Source organism: Alosa sapidissima, chromosome 18 (genome assembly GCF_018492685.1).
Source record: "Alosa sapidissima isolate fAloSap1 chromosome 18, fAloSap1.pri, whole genome shotgun sequence".
Classification (NCBI taxonomy): domain Eukaryota; kingdom Metazoa; phylum Chordata; class Actinopteri; order Clupeiformes; family Clupeidae; genus Alosa; species Alosa sapidissima.
In genome coordinates, this window is record NC_055974.1 from 16,802,042 (window position 1) to 16,816,846 (window position 14,805).

At 40.2% G+C, this 14,805-nt stretch overlaps 1 protein-coding gene across 1 annotated transcript in view; it reads left to right on the forward strand.

The window, feature by feature from the left end:
- The window catches only part of LOC121689382 (titin-like), a 309,974-nt gene that overhangs the window by 28,383 nt on the left and 266,786 nt on the right, over window positions 1–14,805 (forward strand). Inside the window, exons 13-29 of the mRNA XM_042069129.1 lie at window positions 2,212–2,457; window positions 2,879–2,989; window positions 3,141–3,165; window positions 4,304–4,356; window positions 4,575–4,652; window positions 4,765–4,827; window positions 4,939–5,001; window positions 5,259–5,336; window positions 5,491–5,559; window positions 10,770–10,805; window positions 11,149–11,421; window positions 11,525–11,797; window positions 12,033–12,299; window positions 13,766–13,816; window positions 14,313–14,402; window positions 14,557–14,581; window positions 14,670–14,776. Coding sequence (XP_041925063.1) covers window positions 2,212–2,457; window positions 2,879–2,989; window positions 3,141–3,165; window positions 4,304–4,356; window positions 4,575–4,652; window positions 4,765–4,827; window positions 4,939–5,001; window positions 5,259–5,336; window positions 5,491–5,559; window positions 10,770–10,805; window positions 11,149–11,421; window positions 11,525–11,797; window positions 12,033–12,299; window positions 13,766–13,816; window positions 14,313–14,402; window positions 14,557–14,581; window positions 14,670–14,776 — 1,908 coding nt within the window. The remainder of the gene's footprint in view (window positions 1–2,211; window positions 2,458–2,878; window positions 2,990–3,140; window positions 3,166–4,303; window positions 4,357–4,574; window positions 4,653–4,764; window positions 4,828–4,938; window positions 5,002–5,258; window positions 5,337–5,490; window positions 5,560–10,769; window positions 10,806–11,148; window positions 11,422–11,524; window positions 11,798–12,032; window positions 12,300–13,765; window positions 13,817–14,312; window positions 14,403–14,556; window positions 14,582–14,669; window positions 14,777–14,805) is intronic.

Genomic DNA, 14,805 nt, shown 5'->3' on the forward strand with positions numbered 1-14,805 from the left:
TTCCAACAGAAGTAATCATTTTTGGACCACCAAATTCTGTCAACAATGTAAGCAAGTCTCTTGGCCCTCTGTCTGTTAACCATCACAGTGTGGTCAAGAACCTAGGTGTTTTCCTAGACTCTTCTCTGACTTTTAATAAGCAAGTCAACAGCGTTGTCAAGGGAAGTTTTTACCAACTTAGGACAATAGCAAAGTTCAAGTCTTCTCTCTCATACAGTGATTTAGAAATCCTTATACATGCCTTTATTTCCTCTAGGCTTGATTATTGCAACTCACTGTATGTAGGTGTAACTAAATCTACTCTAAACAGACTCCAGCTGGTCCAAAATGCTGCAGCCAGATTACTGACTGGATCTAAGAAACGTGACCACATTTCACCTGTGTTGGCTAAACTGCACTGGCTTCCTGTGGAACAAAGAATTAATTTTAAAATTCTTCTGTTTGTTTTCAAAGCTTTACATGGTTTAGCACCTCAGTATTTATGTGATCTTTTAATTCCTTACTGTCCTCCTAGACCTCTCCGATCATCTTCCCAGTGTCTTCTTTGTGTTCCTTCTGCCTCTCTTAAATCCAAAGGTGACAGAGCTTTCTCTGTCTATGCTCCCCAGCTTTGGAATAACCTTCCTGATGTTGTGAAATCCTGCCCCACTATTAGTAGTTTTAAATCCAACCTAAAGACCTACCTTTTCTCCCTAGCTTTTAACACTCCCTGACTCCCTCACCTCTCCCTTTTGTTTTATATGTTTATATGTATGTATATGTATTATTGTTATTATTATTATGACCGCAGCGAAGCAGGTCCTCCTAAACCCTACGGTTCTCGAGATATTCACAGAAAACTGTGTCTGCCCTATCCTCCTTTCGGGGGGTCCAGTCCAGCGGGGGGGGCTACAGATCAAAAATGAAAAACGATGGTTCCATGCTATCCATGTGGGGTGCCCACCATGCCCACCAAGTTTCGTGTACCCCCGGTCTTTCAGTGTCCCGGGAATCATTGACGGAAATTTGGGCATGCGAAAAAAAACAAATCTGACTAAACCTATATGACCGCCGCTTCGCTGCGCGGCGGTCATAATAATAATAACAATAATACATATACATACATATAAACATATAAAACAAAAGGGAGAGGTGAGGGAGTCAGGGAGTGTTAAAAGCTAGGGAGAAAAGGTAGGTCTTTAGGTTGGATTTAAAACTACTAATAGTGGGGCAGGATTTCATGTCAATGTCAATCCATTCCATAACCACTGATTTGATGTATAGCGCCACCTAGTTAAACACAAAAAAGTAAAAATGAGGTGTTGTAATCGCAGGTATCTGTGACCTAACATAGTCAAAACTGCACGAAATTGGAAGTGTAGGATCATTATGACACCCTCTGTATGCACGCCAAGTTTTGTGGAATTCCGTTCATGGGGGGCCACACAATAAATTAATTTATGTTACTATATACCAACTGGCCTGTAGGTGGCCGGAGACAGTTTTCTGTGAATATCTTGAGAACTGTAGGGACTAGGATGACCGTTTTTTTCCGTATGTTTGCCTCCAAGGGTCATGTTAACCCATTTCATGTGCACACATGTGCACAAACAGATACACACACACACACATACATTCACAGTAATCATACGTATGACACATACTCACACAGTAGACATACTGTATGTACGCTTGCATGCACAGGCACATACGCAGGCACACACAAAAGCACGCGCACACACACACACACAAACACACATAACATAAACATGTACATGCACACATGCACACAATTCAAGAATTTCTCAGCATTATGAACAGGCAAGATGGAGGTGGGGTTGTATAAAATGAATTTTATGTGAAATCTATGAACTAATCATGTTTTGGTACTTGTTGTCTAGCAGATATCAGTGAGAATTGAGTGTGGATAATGCAATTTAGTGAGACAGCTAGAATCATACAGGCCTTTCAGCGTGATTTATTTTTGTGGAAAAAATGTGCTGGACTGGGCGGCGGTCATATTTTGTACCGCTCTGCGGTACATCTAGTTATTTTTATTATTATTATTCTTATTTTTATTATTATTATTATTATTATTTTATGTAAAGCCCTTTGGCGCAACGCTATTGCTTTGAAATGTGCTATATAAATAAATTTGACTTGACTTGACAATTATTATCTGAGAAATGCTCCAAAGCGACTGAACTTTAACAACTGAGTTTCTGCGTGTAGATGGTAATGAGATCCTGGAGAGTCCTGTCCATCCTGTGACTGCGGGAGATCCTCTGACTCTGCGCTGTAGATATCGCTATCAGCCATCAAACATCAGTGCTGACTTCTATAAAGATGGGACACTCCTGCAGACCTCCACCACAGGAGAGATGACCATCCCTGCAGTCTCAAAGTCACATGAAGGCCTCTATAAGTGCAGCAACCCAGAGAGAGGAGAGTCACCAGAGAGCTGGGTCGCAGTCAAAGGTTATAAATATTTATAGATTTGTAATGTAGGGGATTATGTATAGTCCATCGTTCTTTATAGGAAAATAAATCCTGACAGAACAGGACCCCAGCATGCAGTGGAAGAGATTTATACTGACTAGTTGAATATGTACGGAACCCCGGATGTGTCATTGTTTTTTTTGGTGTATATCCATTAAACTTGCGCTCATTTGACTAAGTAGTGTGCTCATTTTACTAAATCATTCTCTCATTTTACTAGATTGTGCTCTCAATACTTGTGCTGTCAATTTAGCAAATTGTGACATGCATACAATTTCTTAAATCAAAAGGAACAATTGTATGCACTTTTTATTGAAATGTATTCTGAGGAATATTTGATTGTCAGTAACAGTCATGTCCTTGTACCTTCACTAAGTGATCACTGAGTTCAATATTTCAGATGCTGGGACCTCCATGTTGGTGGTAGCAGTGGGTGTGGTGATTGGACTGCTTGTTGCCTTTGCTCTGGTCATTTTACTGGTCCTGCTATATCGCTCCCAAAAAGCAAAGGGTGAGAAAACAAGTTTCCATCATTTTATCAAACAGTGTATCACCTGATACATTTCACAAGTAAAATATGCAGATTTTGAACAAAAAGAGAACAAAAGTTAACATGTTACATGCCGTAATCATGATTCTAAAGTTGTCTTTTTAAAATTCAGGTTCAGCTTCAGTGATACCAAACCTGTAAGTATTTTTCCTCATAACGTTACATTTTTGATAAATGGGGACCCAAAACTCTTTGAATATGATTCTTATCCACTATAGAGAGTAATTTATACGTTGTGTGTGTGTGTGTGTGTGTGTGTGTGTGAGAGAGAGAGAGAGAGAAAGGGCGAGAGATAGAGAGTCAGTTGTATGGGTCATGCCATCCATACATTACACACCAGTGTATTATACTTAAACAAACAGTTCTTATTTTACTCTTCTACACTATAAAGAGAAAAGAAATAATCATAGACTTCCAGGGGAAAAAACAGAAATTCATCCCCTTTCAATCAGTGGAGACTGTGTGGAGAGGGTCTCGGATTTCCGGTTCCTGGGCTTCAGGAGGACCTGACCAGGAGGGCTAACAGCACCACAGCACTGGTGAAAAAGGCACAGCAGAGACTATACTTCCTGAGGATCCTCAGGACAAAAACATTTCACCACAAAACTGCTTGTGTCCTTCTATCACTGCTCCATAAAGAGCATACTCACATACTGCATCTGTGTCTGGTTTGCTAGCTGCACAGTAGCAGAGAAAAAAGCGCTCCAGGAGGTCATCACCACTGCCCAAAAGATCATTGGCTGCCCACCCTGGAAGACCTACTGTATACAGTTCCCGCTGTCTCAAAAAACCCATTGCATCCTCAAGGACCCATCCCAACCTGGTCACTAATAAAAACACGGACAAACAGACTAAAAACTTTAAAAGGGGAGATCCAAGGACTAACAAGAGCCAAGGAGCAGGACCAGAGCACACAATGCTTTAAGTGGTTTTTAGTGCAAACCGACTAAAGTTTCGACGCCCATGCGTCTTCTTCATAGTCAAAAACTTTTTTGTCTCAGAGCCATAGTCACTTTAAATGCTGCTAAAACTTGATTTTACATATGAAATGAGAATTCCAGCAGAATGTGGAATGCATTGTGAGTGTGTGAGTGGTTGCAAGTTTCCTTTTAAACGTTTAGTTTTGTACTCATTGTTATGTATTTATTTATTTTAGAGGACTATTTATTGTTTATAAATTATTTTATTTTTACTTTTTACAACTTGTGTTGTACATGCACAATGACAATAAAGATTCTATTTTATTCTAATGAAAGGATACCTATCTCCCTCTAGTGGTCCACAGCAGAGCAACAGTCACAGTTCAACCTCACAGAAAAGAGTTTTAGGTAAGATAAGCATATTGTCTTCTTATGACTTCTTTCTTCTTCTTTATTGAGTCATCTTAATGTAACTCATTGACAAACCAGAGTTCAAGTATGGAGTGTTTTGCCTAGCTCTAGTTGCTGCAGCCAACAGCTAAAGTGCAAGGGGCACCAAAGTGGCAAGGGGCTACGTGGCTGATAGGGATGGAACTATTTTTTTTGTGGTCTGTATCTTCCACTAGGTGGTGCTGTGGCCGGAACTGATGATGCGGTCTATGCAGAGATTGAGTTGAGGGATACAGACAACAACAAGGAAGAAGGTCTGTAATATGGAATATATGCATTACACTTTGTCAAGACATCTGATTAGTGATACAGTAGTTTGGATAAGTAATTTGTTGTGTGACCTGTTTGTTTGTAAACTTGTTCCAGCCAAGAGAGGTGCATCAATGTCAGACCCTCTGTACTCCCTCCTGGGGCCAGTGAAGAGTCCAGGTAAGAGTATCTGAGCCATCTCTGTCTCCAACAATATCAACAGCCTTGGTAACACATTAGCACATTGAAGTAATCTTTTGTGTGACCTGTTTGTTTTTAAACTTGTTCCAGCCAAGAGAGGTGCAGCAATGTCAGACCCTCTGTACTCCCTCCTGGGGCCAGTGAAGAGTCCAGGTAAGAGCTGAGAAAACACTGTCTCTATAAATAGCTCGTATGCTCTGAATTTCACAACAGCTTTTTTTTTGGTATCTTGTGGCTCTTTCACAATTCTTGATTTAAGTTATAAACGTTGTCTTTACTTATCACATTCACTGATTAAATGAAGAGAAGGACACAAACATCTCATAGGTTGAAACATTTAAGACTAGTATTATGTTGTAAGAGTAGGACTCTTCTGATTCAAACTCATTCTGATTATGGTGTCTCTGCAGTAGTCTCAGATGGAGGTGGGGATGGATCCAGTGATGTGACGTATGCCAAAGTTAACAAATTTAAACACAGGAAACAAGGTAAAGTGGACACCCTGAGTGACCCTGACTGTAATTCAGTATTAAAAGGTTTAGGCATTTTTTGTTAAAATGTGTTAAAATGATTCATGTAAACAGTAAAAAATCTTGTTAGACCACTCCAACAAATTGTGCATGTTTCTTTTCTAACATGAAGATTCAGGTGGACCCGTGGATGTCACATATGCTGATGTACAGATTAAGATCAAACCACTGGGCAGTAGAGGTGAGTCGTATCTCTGTTCTATAACTTAAATCTCTACCTTCGCTGACTCCAAACAGCTAAAAGCAGTGAAGATCAAAAGATGGGTTGTGATGGTGGGACAAAATACAGAGAAATCAGAGTACTGATGAAGGCCATTCGACCGAAACATTGGCATGCTCAATCTTGACGAGGCCAAAAGAAAAAGGTGAAATAGAGACAAGTCCAGTTTTATGAAAACGGTGTGTGCTACCTCATTACCCCTGGTATTTACTGTGGAATCTACGCAACTTTGGTTTAGCACCGCACACAAAGACTGGGAAGGTGCATCTCTACGAACAAATCACTTCAAAATGACATAATCATTGGTCCATTTACTGTCTTCAGTTATGAAGTTTGTTGAGGTTGATTGGGAAGAAACTGAAAATGGCCTTGACTTTTGATGATTAAACCACACATTTAGGTGTATTGGTATTCACTCATCAAATGACTATAACACAATAATTTAATGCAAGTAAGAAATAGTTGGAGTAGTTTCAGATCATTTTCAGCATCTTACAGTAGAGATTAATGTCCCTTTAGTAGTTTCAGATGAATTGTATTTCACATCTTACAGTTAATGTCCTTTGTTCCTATGTTCACAGATGTCAGAGAATAAAACAGATGCACTTCAAGATACTGATTTTCCAATCTGTATGTGCCAGTGTCATGTCATGATCAAGAGCCACATGAATGGATATTAACTTGTGGTCTTATAGATATTCATAATGATTGTATTACCAGTATAATGCATTTGTTGCAGTGAAGGACTTTCTGTTCTTGAATATTGAATATCAAATATCAAATTTAGCCAATGGAAATTGTATACAGTGGAACATATTGCCTTTTGCTATTTAATGCTTTCCTCCATCTCAGTATTTCATCCTCAACATACTGTCTTTCACCTAGGAGGTTATAACATCATACATCAACCCTGATTAGATTATATAAACAGGGTGTCTAAACAAGTTCAATGTAAGACTTTTAAGAATTTAAGACTTGTAAATAATGTTTATAGAATGCCTGATTTTTAATCTGAATTTAAGATTTACCAGTATTTTTCATCTTTTTTGTGTAAAGGGAATTAAAGGCCTATCTCATATAGACGCCTGTCTCTAATACTAGCCATTTTTTTACGGTAATACTTTTTAAGGCCTTATTTTTAAGTGATTTTAAGACTTTTTAAGAACCCGCAGCCAACAAAGTAACTCCAATGTGCAGCATATTTGCAATCCAAACATGCAAACATGCTGTTGACATTGCGATCTCTGAACATAAAGGTCTCTTTCAGCTTCAGCATCTAAAATAGACCGTGTCCATACAGTGTTGAAGCTTAAAATTTCAAAGTCCACATTAAAGGTCTACAGAACAGATATTATCCTGTGGCAGATCTTTTTTATTTTATTAAAAACAACTCCACTGTAATGGTTGTTTTAATTAATAGCTTTTATTACATGTGCATTTTTTCACTTGACTTTTAATAAAACAATCTCTTCCAATCAATGACCTGAATGCATCATACAGTATACTTCAAAAGATTTTAAAGATGATATGTTTTGGTTTACCTCAGAGATTAACCCAAATCTGGTTGAAAAGAAGAAACGAAACTTCAGACAAAAACAGCACAGAAACAGGAAGAGAAAGGCTGAGGTTTTGTCTTTAGACTCCTTCATTGGGTAATGTGGGCTTGCTCAGGGGAGGAAAAGATCAAACCACATCCTCTCGGGGGTTATGCCTCAAAAATCTTGTCAGAAGTCACAAAGGCTTCCTGGGCAGAAGATGAGGAGGCACACACAGCATACAGTAAAGTATACAGTTTAGTGAGATGTGATGAATTCTCTACTTTACCACTCTGCTTGACTCCTACTGAAGAAACACTAGCAGCGCTAGCCAGAGCCCTGAAATGTTTAAACTTCTGTCAATATGAACATGCCAGTATAATTAATTTGGTAGATTGTCCACAATTCAATCGTTCAGGGGTGCGTTTCCCAAAACCATAGTTGCTAACCTGTTGGTTGTCAATGGGAAATTGCACTGCAACCAACAAAATTGCTAACTTAGTTGCTAAGTACAGTAGTTGCATAGTTGCTAACTTAGTTAGCAACTATGGCTTTGGGAAACGCGCCCCAGTTAATTTTACAGAAACCATGAGCACCAAATTATGTAAGGGATAATGTATAATAGTATAATAGCAACAACACACGCTGAACTTGAATCAAACATTCTTTAGAACACAGATCAACCGTTTGCTTTTCACTTTTGAATGAAGTTCCAGTAGTTGCGGAGTGATATGAAAGACCTGAATTAGAAGCACAAACTTGACAGCGGTCATTATGAGGTGCTTTAGTCGAAAATAATGACCGCTGGAACTTTGGGAAATCCCATTCAAGTCAATTAAATGGAGCGTTCTACTTGCATTGTGAAGAGCCGTGTAATAAAGACTACATACCGGTAATGTTCAAATTCGTTCTGGTTTACCAGCATGGTGAAGAGAGGCTAAAGAAAGTGGTGACTCCCTAAGCATGGTGGCTATAAAGTTTGAATATGTGTTCATTCCTTGATTAGTTATATCATAATAAATGTGATAGTATTTCCCATGATTGCTGTGCAAAAGTTTTGTGTGATAGCAATTAAAGGTATATTTAAGCACATTGAGTTTCGCAATTGAAGCAAGTAAAAGTCCAGTCCATTACTCAAGTTTTTAAAAAAAGTACAGTTAAAACCAGTGAGTATTTGGGCATGTACTGTATAAAGTACAAAGAAGTGTCATGCATGACACATGTATGCTTTTTTCATGAAGCTGATGGTGTAAATTTGTAGCAGACAAAATCAGTCTAAAAGTAGCGATGCAAAGCATGACACATTTTAGCTCTACATATCAATTTGGAGAAACTATTGACAATCACAAGTATGAATGACCCCCTATAAGGTGTTTGTGTGTGTGTGTGTGTATGTGTGTGTGTGTGGTGGGGAGCAGGGGGGGGTAGACATTCTGTACTGTCAACTGCTTTTCAGAGCTCGTATGTTGTGAGAGGGTCTGAGAAACAGTGGTTTCCTCCTTCGACTCGCTGGTATTGTGAAAGGTGTGAGGAGACTTGACCTCTCCCCTGCCTTGTTCTCTGTGGTGGAGCCATCGTCTAAGGTAGAAAATATTCTCACGCCGGGTAGTCACACTGAGATAGTCACACGAGAGCCCACACCATTGAACTCAGTCCTATATGGCTTCTGATTGGTGAGTAGCCTACACACTTGATTAAGTTGCTCAAACTTACTTGGGACTTACTGGGCCTCTGACTTCTCTAGGTAAAATGCTGTTTCTGCTTTGGGTTAGCCTACACACTTGATTAAGTTGCTCAAACTTACTTGGGACTTACTGGGGCTCTGAGGTAAAAATGCTGTTTCTGCTTTGGGAAGTAGAATTGCAAGCACTCTACACTTACAAAGAAAGGGCATGGAGTTGGCTGCAGGGTTGTCAGCGGGTTACTGTAGAATTAACAGTAGATGTACATCAATTAAACAGCGATTTCAGTCTTAATATGAATGAGCAATGACACTGAAGAGTGATCTCAAAGACAGACTTGTATGAGAGAATGAGAGAATTTGTGTGTTTGCACCTGATGTCTTCATGTCTGTTGTATGCAGATGAAATGGCAGTAAATAGCAGTTGAGTTTGCCATCAGGTCAAGAGGGTTTACATCTAAATCACACGCATGACCATTTTGTTGGCTTTGCATAAAACCTCACCAGTGTTTGTGTTCATGAGTAAGACTTCAGTGGACTCCTGTTTTGCTGCTGTTGTTGTTGTTGCTGTTTAATGTGTACAGTATAAATTAAGATTGGAGTTTAACTAAATCTTAATGTTGAAAGCTGCATTAGAATCTTCCAGTGCTAATATTAGCGTTGAAATGCAAGGACAGGAAAAATGGTTTCAACCACAAGTCACCATTAGGCTAAATGCTACATGTTTTTTTTTAGCTGTTGAATGCATCTCGGTAACACTACGTCTGTCCTGTCTATTGCTACACTTACCTGTAGTGTCTGTGCTACTCTACAGAGACAGGCTTCTATTGTATGTGAATTTAAAGCAATAAAATGAATACAGTGTTGCCTTATACCCAGAACTGCTACAGCCAGAGAGGGAAAGTGTAAGAAAACACTGTCCTTATTTCTGTTAAATTTAATCTTCTTTCAAAGTTAATTGACAGTTTAAAGATTAATACACAGCTTGACTGGATTGTGTCTATGTGCTGTGTGAGTCCTGCTACTCTGTCCCTGATGAAGTTGACTGGATCTCTTGTGCAGAAGTGTCTTATTACAACAGCACCTCCTAGTGGTGGGAAAGAAGTCATGGTTAGCTGAGTGGCCCGTCAGGCTCAGTTGCTGTACTTGCTTGACTACTAGCCTGCTGTGTTTTGGTTTTGGTTTTGGTTTTACTCTGGTTCTTAGCATTGATCGAACTACACACATATTCCTTGTCACTAGTAGAAAGAAGAGATTTATGATTCTTTTGCATGTAGGTTGTGTGTCTTCGTATCATTCTACCTCAGCCTGATGTGGAACAGAGACATTCTAATGAGGGTTAGTTCGTAATGACAAGATGGCGGTAGTCTCTACATGTACCCTACCCGTTCCTGTATGCCTCCCCATTCACTTGAATAGGAAAATAGATGCCCGATAACTGCCCAAAGTTCATTGCAAGATGGCCGCCGAGTGGGGGAACTTGCCTGAAAGGATACAATCTCTGCTATGATGACGCTGCTAATGTTGCTGGTTACATACAGTAGAAGCTTGCTGGGAGAAAGAAATGGAGTCGCAAATATTGATTGTTTCCCACACTTTGGCAGGCAAGCACTGCAAGGAAAATAATGATATTAAATTTCAATTCATGTTCTAGTTAAGACAGTATGTTCTCTAAACAACTACTGATGATAGGTTTTGAAGATACATTTTAAAATCTTCAACTCAATCATTTTTCAGTGACACATTAGAAAAAGAAGGAGTCAGAAATATATGAATATTGACAGACAAGCTGTTGAAACACTAAGGAAGGAGATGCTGTATACACGTACTGTATGACTGAGAGTGCACTTTGGCTTTGTCCTGGGACAGACATTTCTCTTTACAAATTGTGTGGAAGTGTTTAAACTGTGTGTCTATGTATTGTATCATGATCACTCTCTGTCTATTTTCTCTAGTGCTGTGCCTGTACTCCTACTCTGGACATGCTGCAGGTGAGATTCATTCATGAAATAAATAATAATCCAAATCCAAGAAGGTCAGACGGGAGGCTGAGCGTTACACAGCTTTCCTGTGTTATGTTATAATTGCTTTTCGCTCCTTAATTTGCTCTAAAATGAGGATGTGTGTGTGTGTGTGTGTGTGTAGGATCACTTTATATGTGTGTCCAAGGATTATTGGTGTCAGGGAGAGATGAGAAACAGGACTGTGTCACCACAGATGAGTGAATGTACTCATCACACTGTTAAAAGTAACATCTCATATAGGCCTATGCGGCCATCATTCATTTCTTGGATATCTTTAAGGATGTGTTTTTTAATGTAATTTGCTCCACAGATCCCACTATACCTACAGCAGCTATAGTGTCTCCTCAGCCTCCCTTCTATCCTGGAGATAAGGTCACTCTGAGGTGTGATATAGCAGAGTACACAGACTGGTATTGGTATACCTGGTACAGAAACATATATTCCATCCAAAATAGGAGAAGTCGAGCCATCAACATTTCCCTCCCTGATCGAGCAGGCCAGTACCAGTACACATGTGAAGGGAGTAGAGGAATGAGGCCAACGACTTCCCAGCGTAGTACTCCTGCCTCTATCATTGTAACAGGTGATTATAGACATATTAATGACATTTTACATGATAATTATATATTTTTATTTGAAAGCTTGTATTCATAAACATGTTTACAATTTGTTTTGTCACAACACAGCTTTTCCAGTGCCTACTCTGACAGTACAACCCAGCCCTCTGTTCACTGGAGAAACAGTCACTCTGACATGTGCAATACAGCCTTCAATTGGCTGGATATATCAATGGGATATTCTCGGGTCAATCAGAACCTCTGAACCAAACAGCAACACCTACATCATCAACAGAGCCAACAGAGCTGTGTCTGATCAGGGGGAGTATTGGTGCTCAGGAGTGAGAGAGAGAAGCAGGAAATCATCACCTTTCAGCAACACTGTTCAGCTTAAAGTGGAAGGTAAGTTTTAAACAAAAACAAGTGAAAGGTGATATTTTTTGTGAGTGTTTTCTCTAACTAAAAAGGAAAACAATATACAAAGGTATCAGGTCTGAATCATGTACTGATACATGCTTAAAATAAAATATTACATGGCTATGTCCACTATATTGTTACCAAGGTCCAGCATTATCTAAGCAGAACAGTTCACAATCATCTCCTTGTCTCCTCATTCTCTCCATGTGTTCCTCTGCAGAGCTGCCTTTGGCTACACTGACTGTAGATCCCCAGAGTCCTGTGTTCACTGGAGAGACGGTCACTCTGAAGTGTGTGATAGAGTCTCTCAGTGGCTGGACATATAAGTGGTATAAGGGGTCCAGCAGAACCCCAGTGTCTGAGGGAAACACCTTCACCATCAGAGGAGCTGCTGAGTCTCATAAGGGCCAGTACTGGTGTCAGGGGGAGAGGGGAGACAGACCCACATCATCACAGCCAAGCAGGAGAATAACTCTTGATGTTAAAGGTATAGTGTGTGTGCGTGTGTTTTTGTGTGTGTGTGTGTGCGCGTGCGTGTGTGTGTGTGTATGTGTGTGTGTGTGTGTGTGTGTGTGTGTGTGTGTGTGTGTGTGTGTGTGTGTGTGTGTGTGTGTGTATGTGTGTGCCACGTGCATGCACAAATGTCTATGGTCCATCTGTGTGCTGTGGGAGTTTCTTACTGTGATGAGGTGCTGATAACAGTGATAGTCTCCTATTTAGCATCAGAGCCCAAACTCACATTAAGTCCAGTCCACCAGCTCATCACAGGAGACTCAGTGACTCTGAGATGCCAAACATAACAAAATAATCGCAAAATCTGTAAAGAATGTGGTTAGAAAAGAAGAATTGTTTACAAAATGCTGTTTTATATGAACATACAGAGCATTTGTGCCATTCATATTCCCGTTTTTCACAAATTTTAACCAAACCAGACAAAGCGCATATGGTGTGGATACAAGGATACAAGGATACAAGGAAGTTTATTGTCACATGCATATAGTTACTGGAAGTAAGAAATGCAGTGAAATTATGTCTGGTGTCAGCCTATTTGTGCATTTATGGGGGGGGGGTTTAGTAGATTAAGTGGCAAGGGCAAACTCCTTTACCAAGGAAGAAACCTTGGGCAGATCCACAGCTCAAGGGGCTAACCCAACCCAGCTCAAGGGGCTAACCCAACTGCCAGGGGTCTTGGTTTGTGTGTTGGGGGGATGACAAGGGAGATGGGATAGTGTGCTGTGTATGTGGGGAGAGGGCAGTGTGCAATATGTGTGTTGGAGAAGCTTCCTAATGAGACAATGTGCTGTGTATTGGGGGGGGGGGGGGGGATGCAGTGTGCTGTAAGTATGTTGGGGATGTGTGTTGAAGAAGCTTCCTGATGAAATAATGTGCTGTGTATGTAGGGGAGAGGGGGGTGGGGCAGTGTACTGCAAGTATGGTGAAGGGACTAGGCAATCAAGGACATGGGTAGATAGATGAAGGAGAAATCAAAAATAATAAATAAAAAGTTCTATGAAGATGTGCAAAAGTTGGAGAAAGTCAGATGTGTGTGTGTGTGTGTGTGTGTGTGTGTGTGTGTGTGTGTGTGTGTGCGTGTTTTGACGTGTGATGAAATAAGAAAATAAATAAAAGGTCTGTAGCATAGGGAGAGGGATGTAAAAGTGCTAAAAGTCATGTAGGTGTGTGTGGGGGGGGGGTCATGAGTGCTGAGGAGTGAATGTGACTGTCACAAGTTTGATTTTGAATGAAAGCCAATACAAATGCATACAATGGTTCCTTATTTAAGTACTGAAAAGTTTACAGTGTCAATCTAAACTCTTACACATCATGCAGGATCGAAGTAATATGTTGTCCCTTTTATATCATTTGAAACATTATACAGCATCTCTGTTTCCTGCATTCTGTCTCAATTGCTGATGGAGTGTCAATGGTTTACTTGTCACTCTGTACCTACAGGTCTGCCAGTCCCTACAGTGTCTGTGGACATTCATCCAGGACAGGCACAAAGTAATGCACTTCACTTCACCTCTCTCTCTCTCTCTCTCTCTCTCTCTCTCTCTCTCTTTCTTTCTTTCTCACTCTCTCAAAATTCAATCATTTCATTACATGACCATTCAAATGTTTTTAATTTATTCATTTGGCTTTTATCTCCACTTGACTTACGTGTGTCAATAATTACAAGGGTCATTCTCCCCCAAGCAACTTGGGGTTAAGTGCCTTGCTAGAGGGCACAATGGTGGCAGCAGGTAATTTAACCCACAACTTTTCTGACTACTGCATACAAGCCCAGCTCCATAACGACTATGCTACCACTGTCCAGATGTAAATGTCTCTCTCTTATCTCTCTCTCACATGCACGTGCACACACTCACACACATAAACACACATACAGATCACACACACACACACACACACACACACACACACACACACACACACACACACACACACACACACACACACACACACACAGATTTGGGTGACTGCTGCATTTCTTTGTCAGATTTCAGTTCCTTCATCCTGTTAGCTGTGGGAGTGGTGCTGGCAATGTCCTATTTAGTCTTTTGGCTGCATCGCTCTAAAGATCTCACAGGTACTGTATGTAAAACACAATCACTATATTGCCATTGAATTCCTGTAGATTAAACGTTTCTAAACACTTCCTGTATATTCTAGACACTCCACAGTCTAGACACAATTCTTTATACACTTCCACAGTTTAGAGTTTTGTTTGTGTTTCACTGCAGGCCTATGTTTGACCACTACAACAGAGTGAGTACAAATATGCTGAAATCCTTTCACTTCATCAGTCATACAGCATCACATTGTCAGCATATGAGAGATCTTTATGTCCCTTTAGAGACCAACAGCAGCAGAACCAGAGGACCAATCAGAGTTCAGATCAGGACCAGAGTCATTCTGCAGGAAGGGAGGGTTCTCACTCAGAGTATATGCCTCTGCAGAAGAGTAAGACTTTTTACACTGTCTGTTTTTAC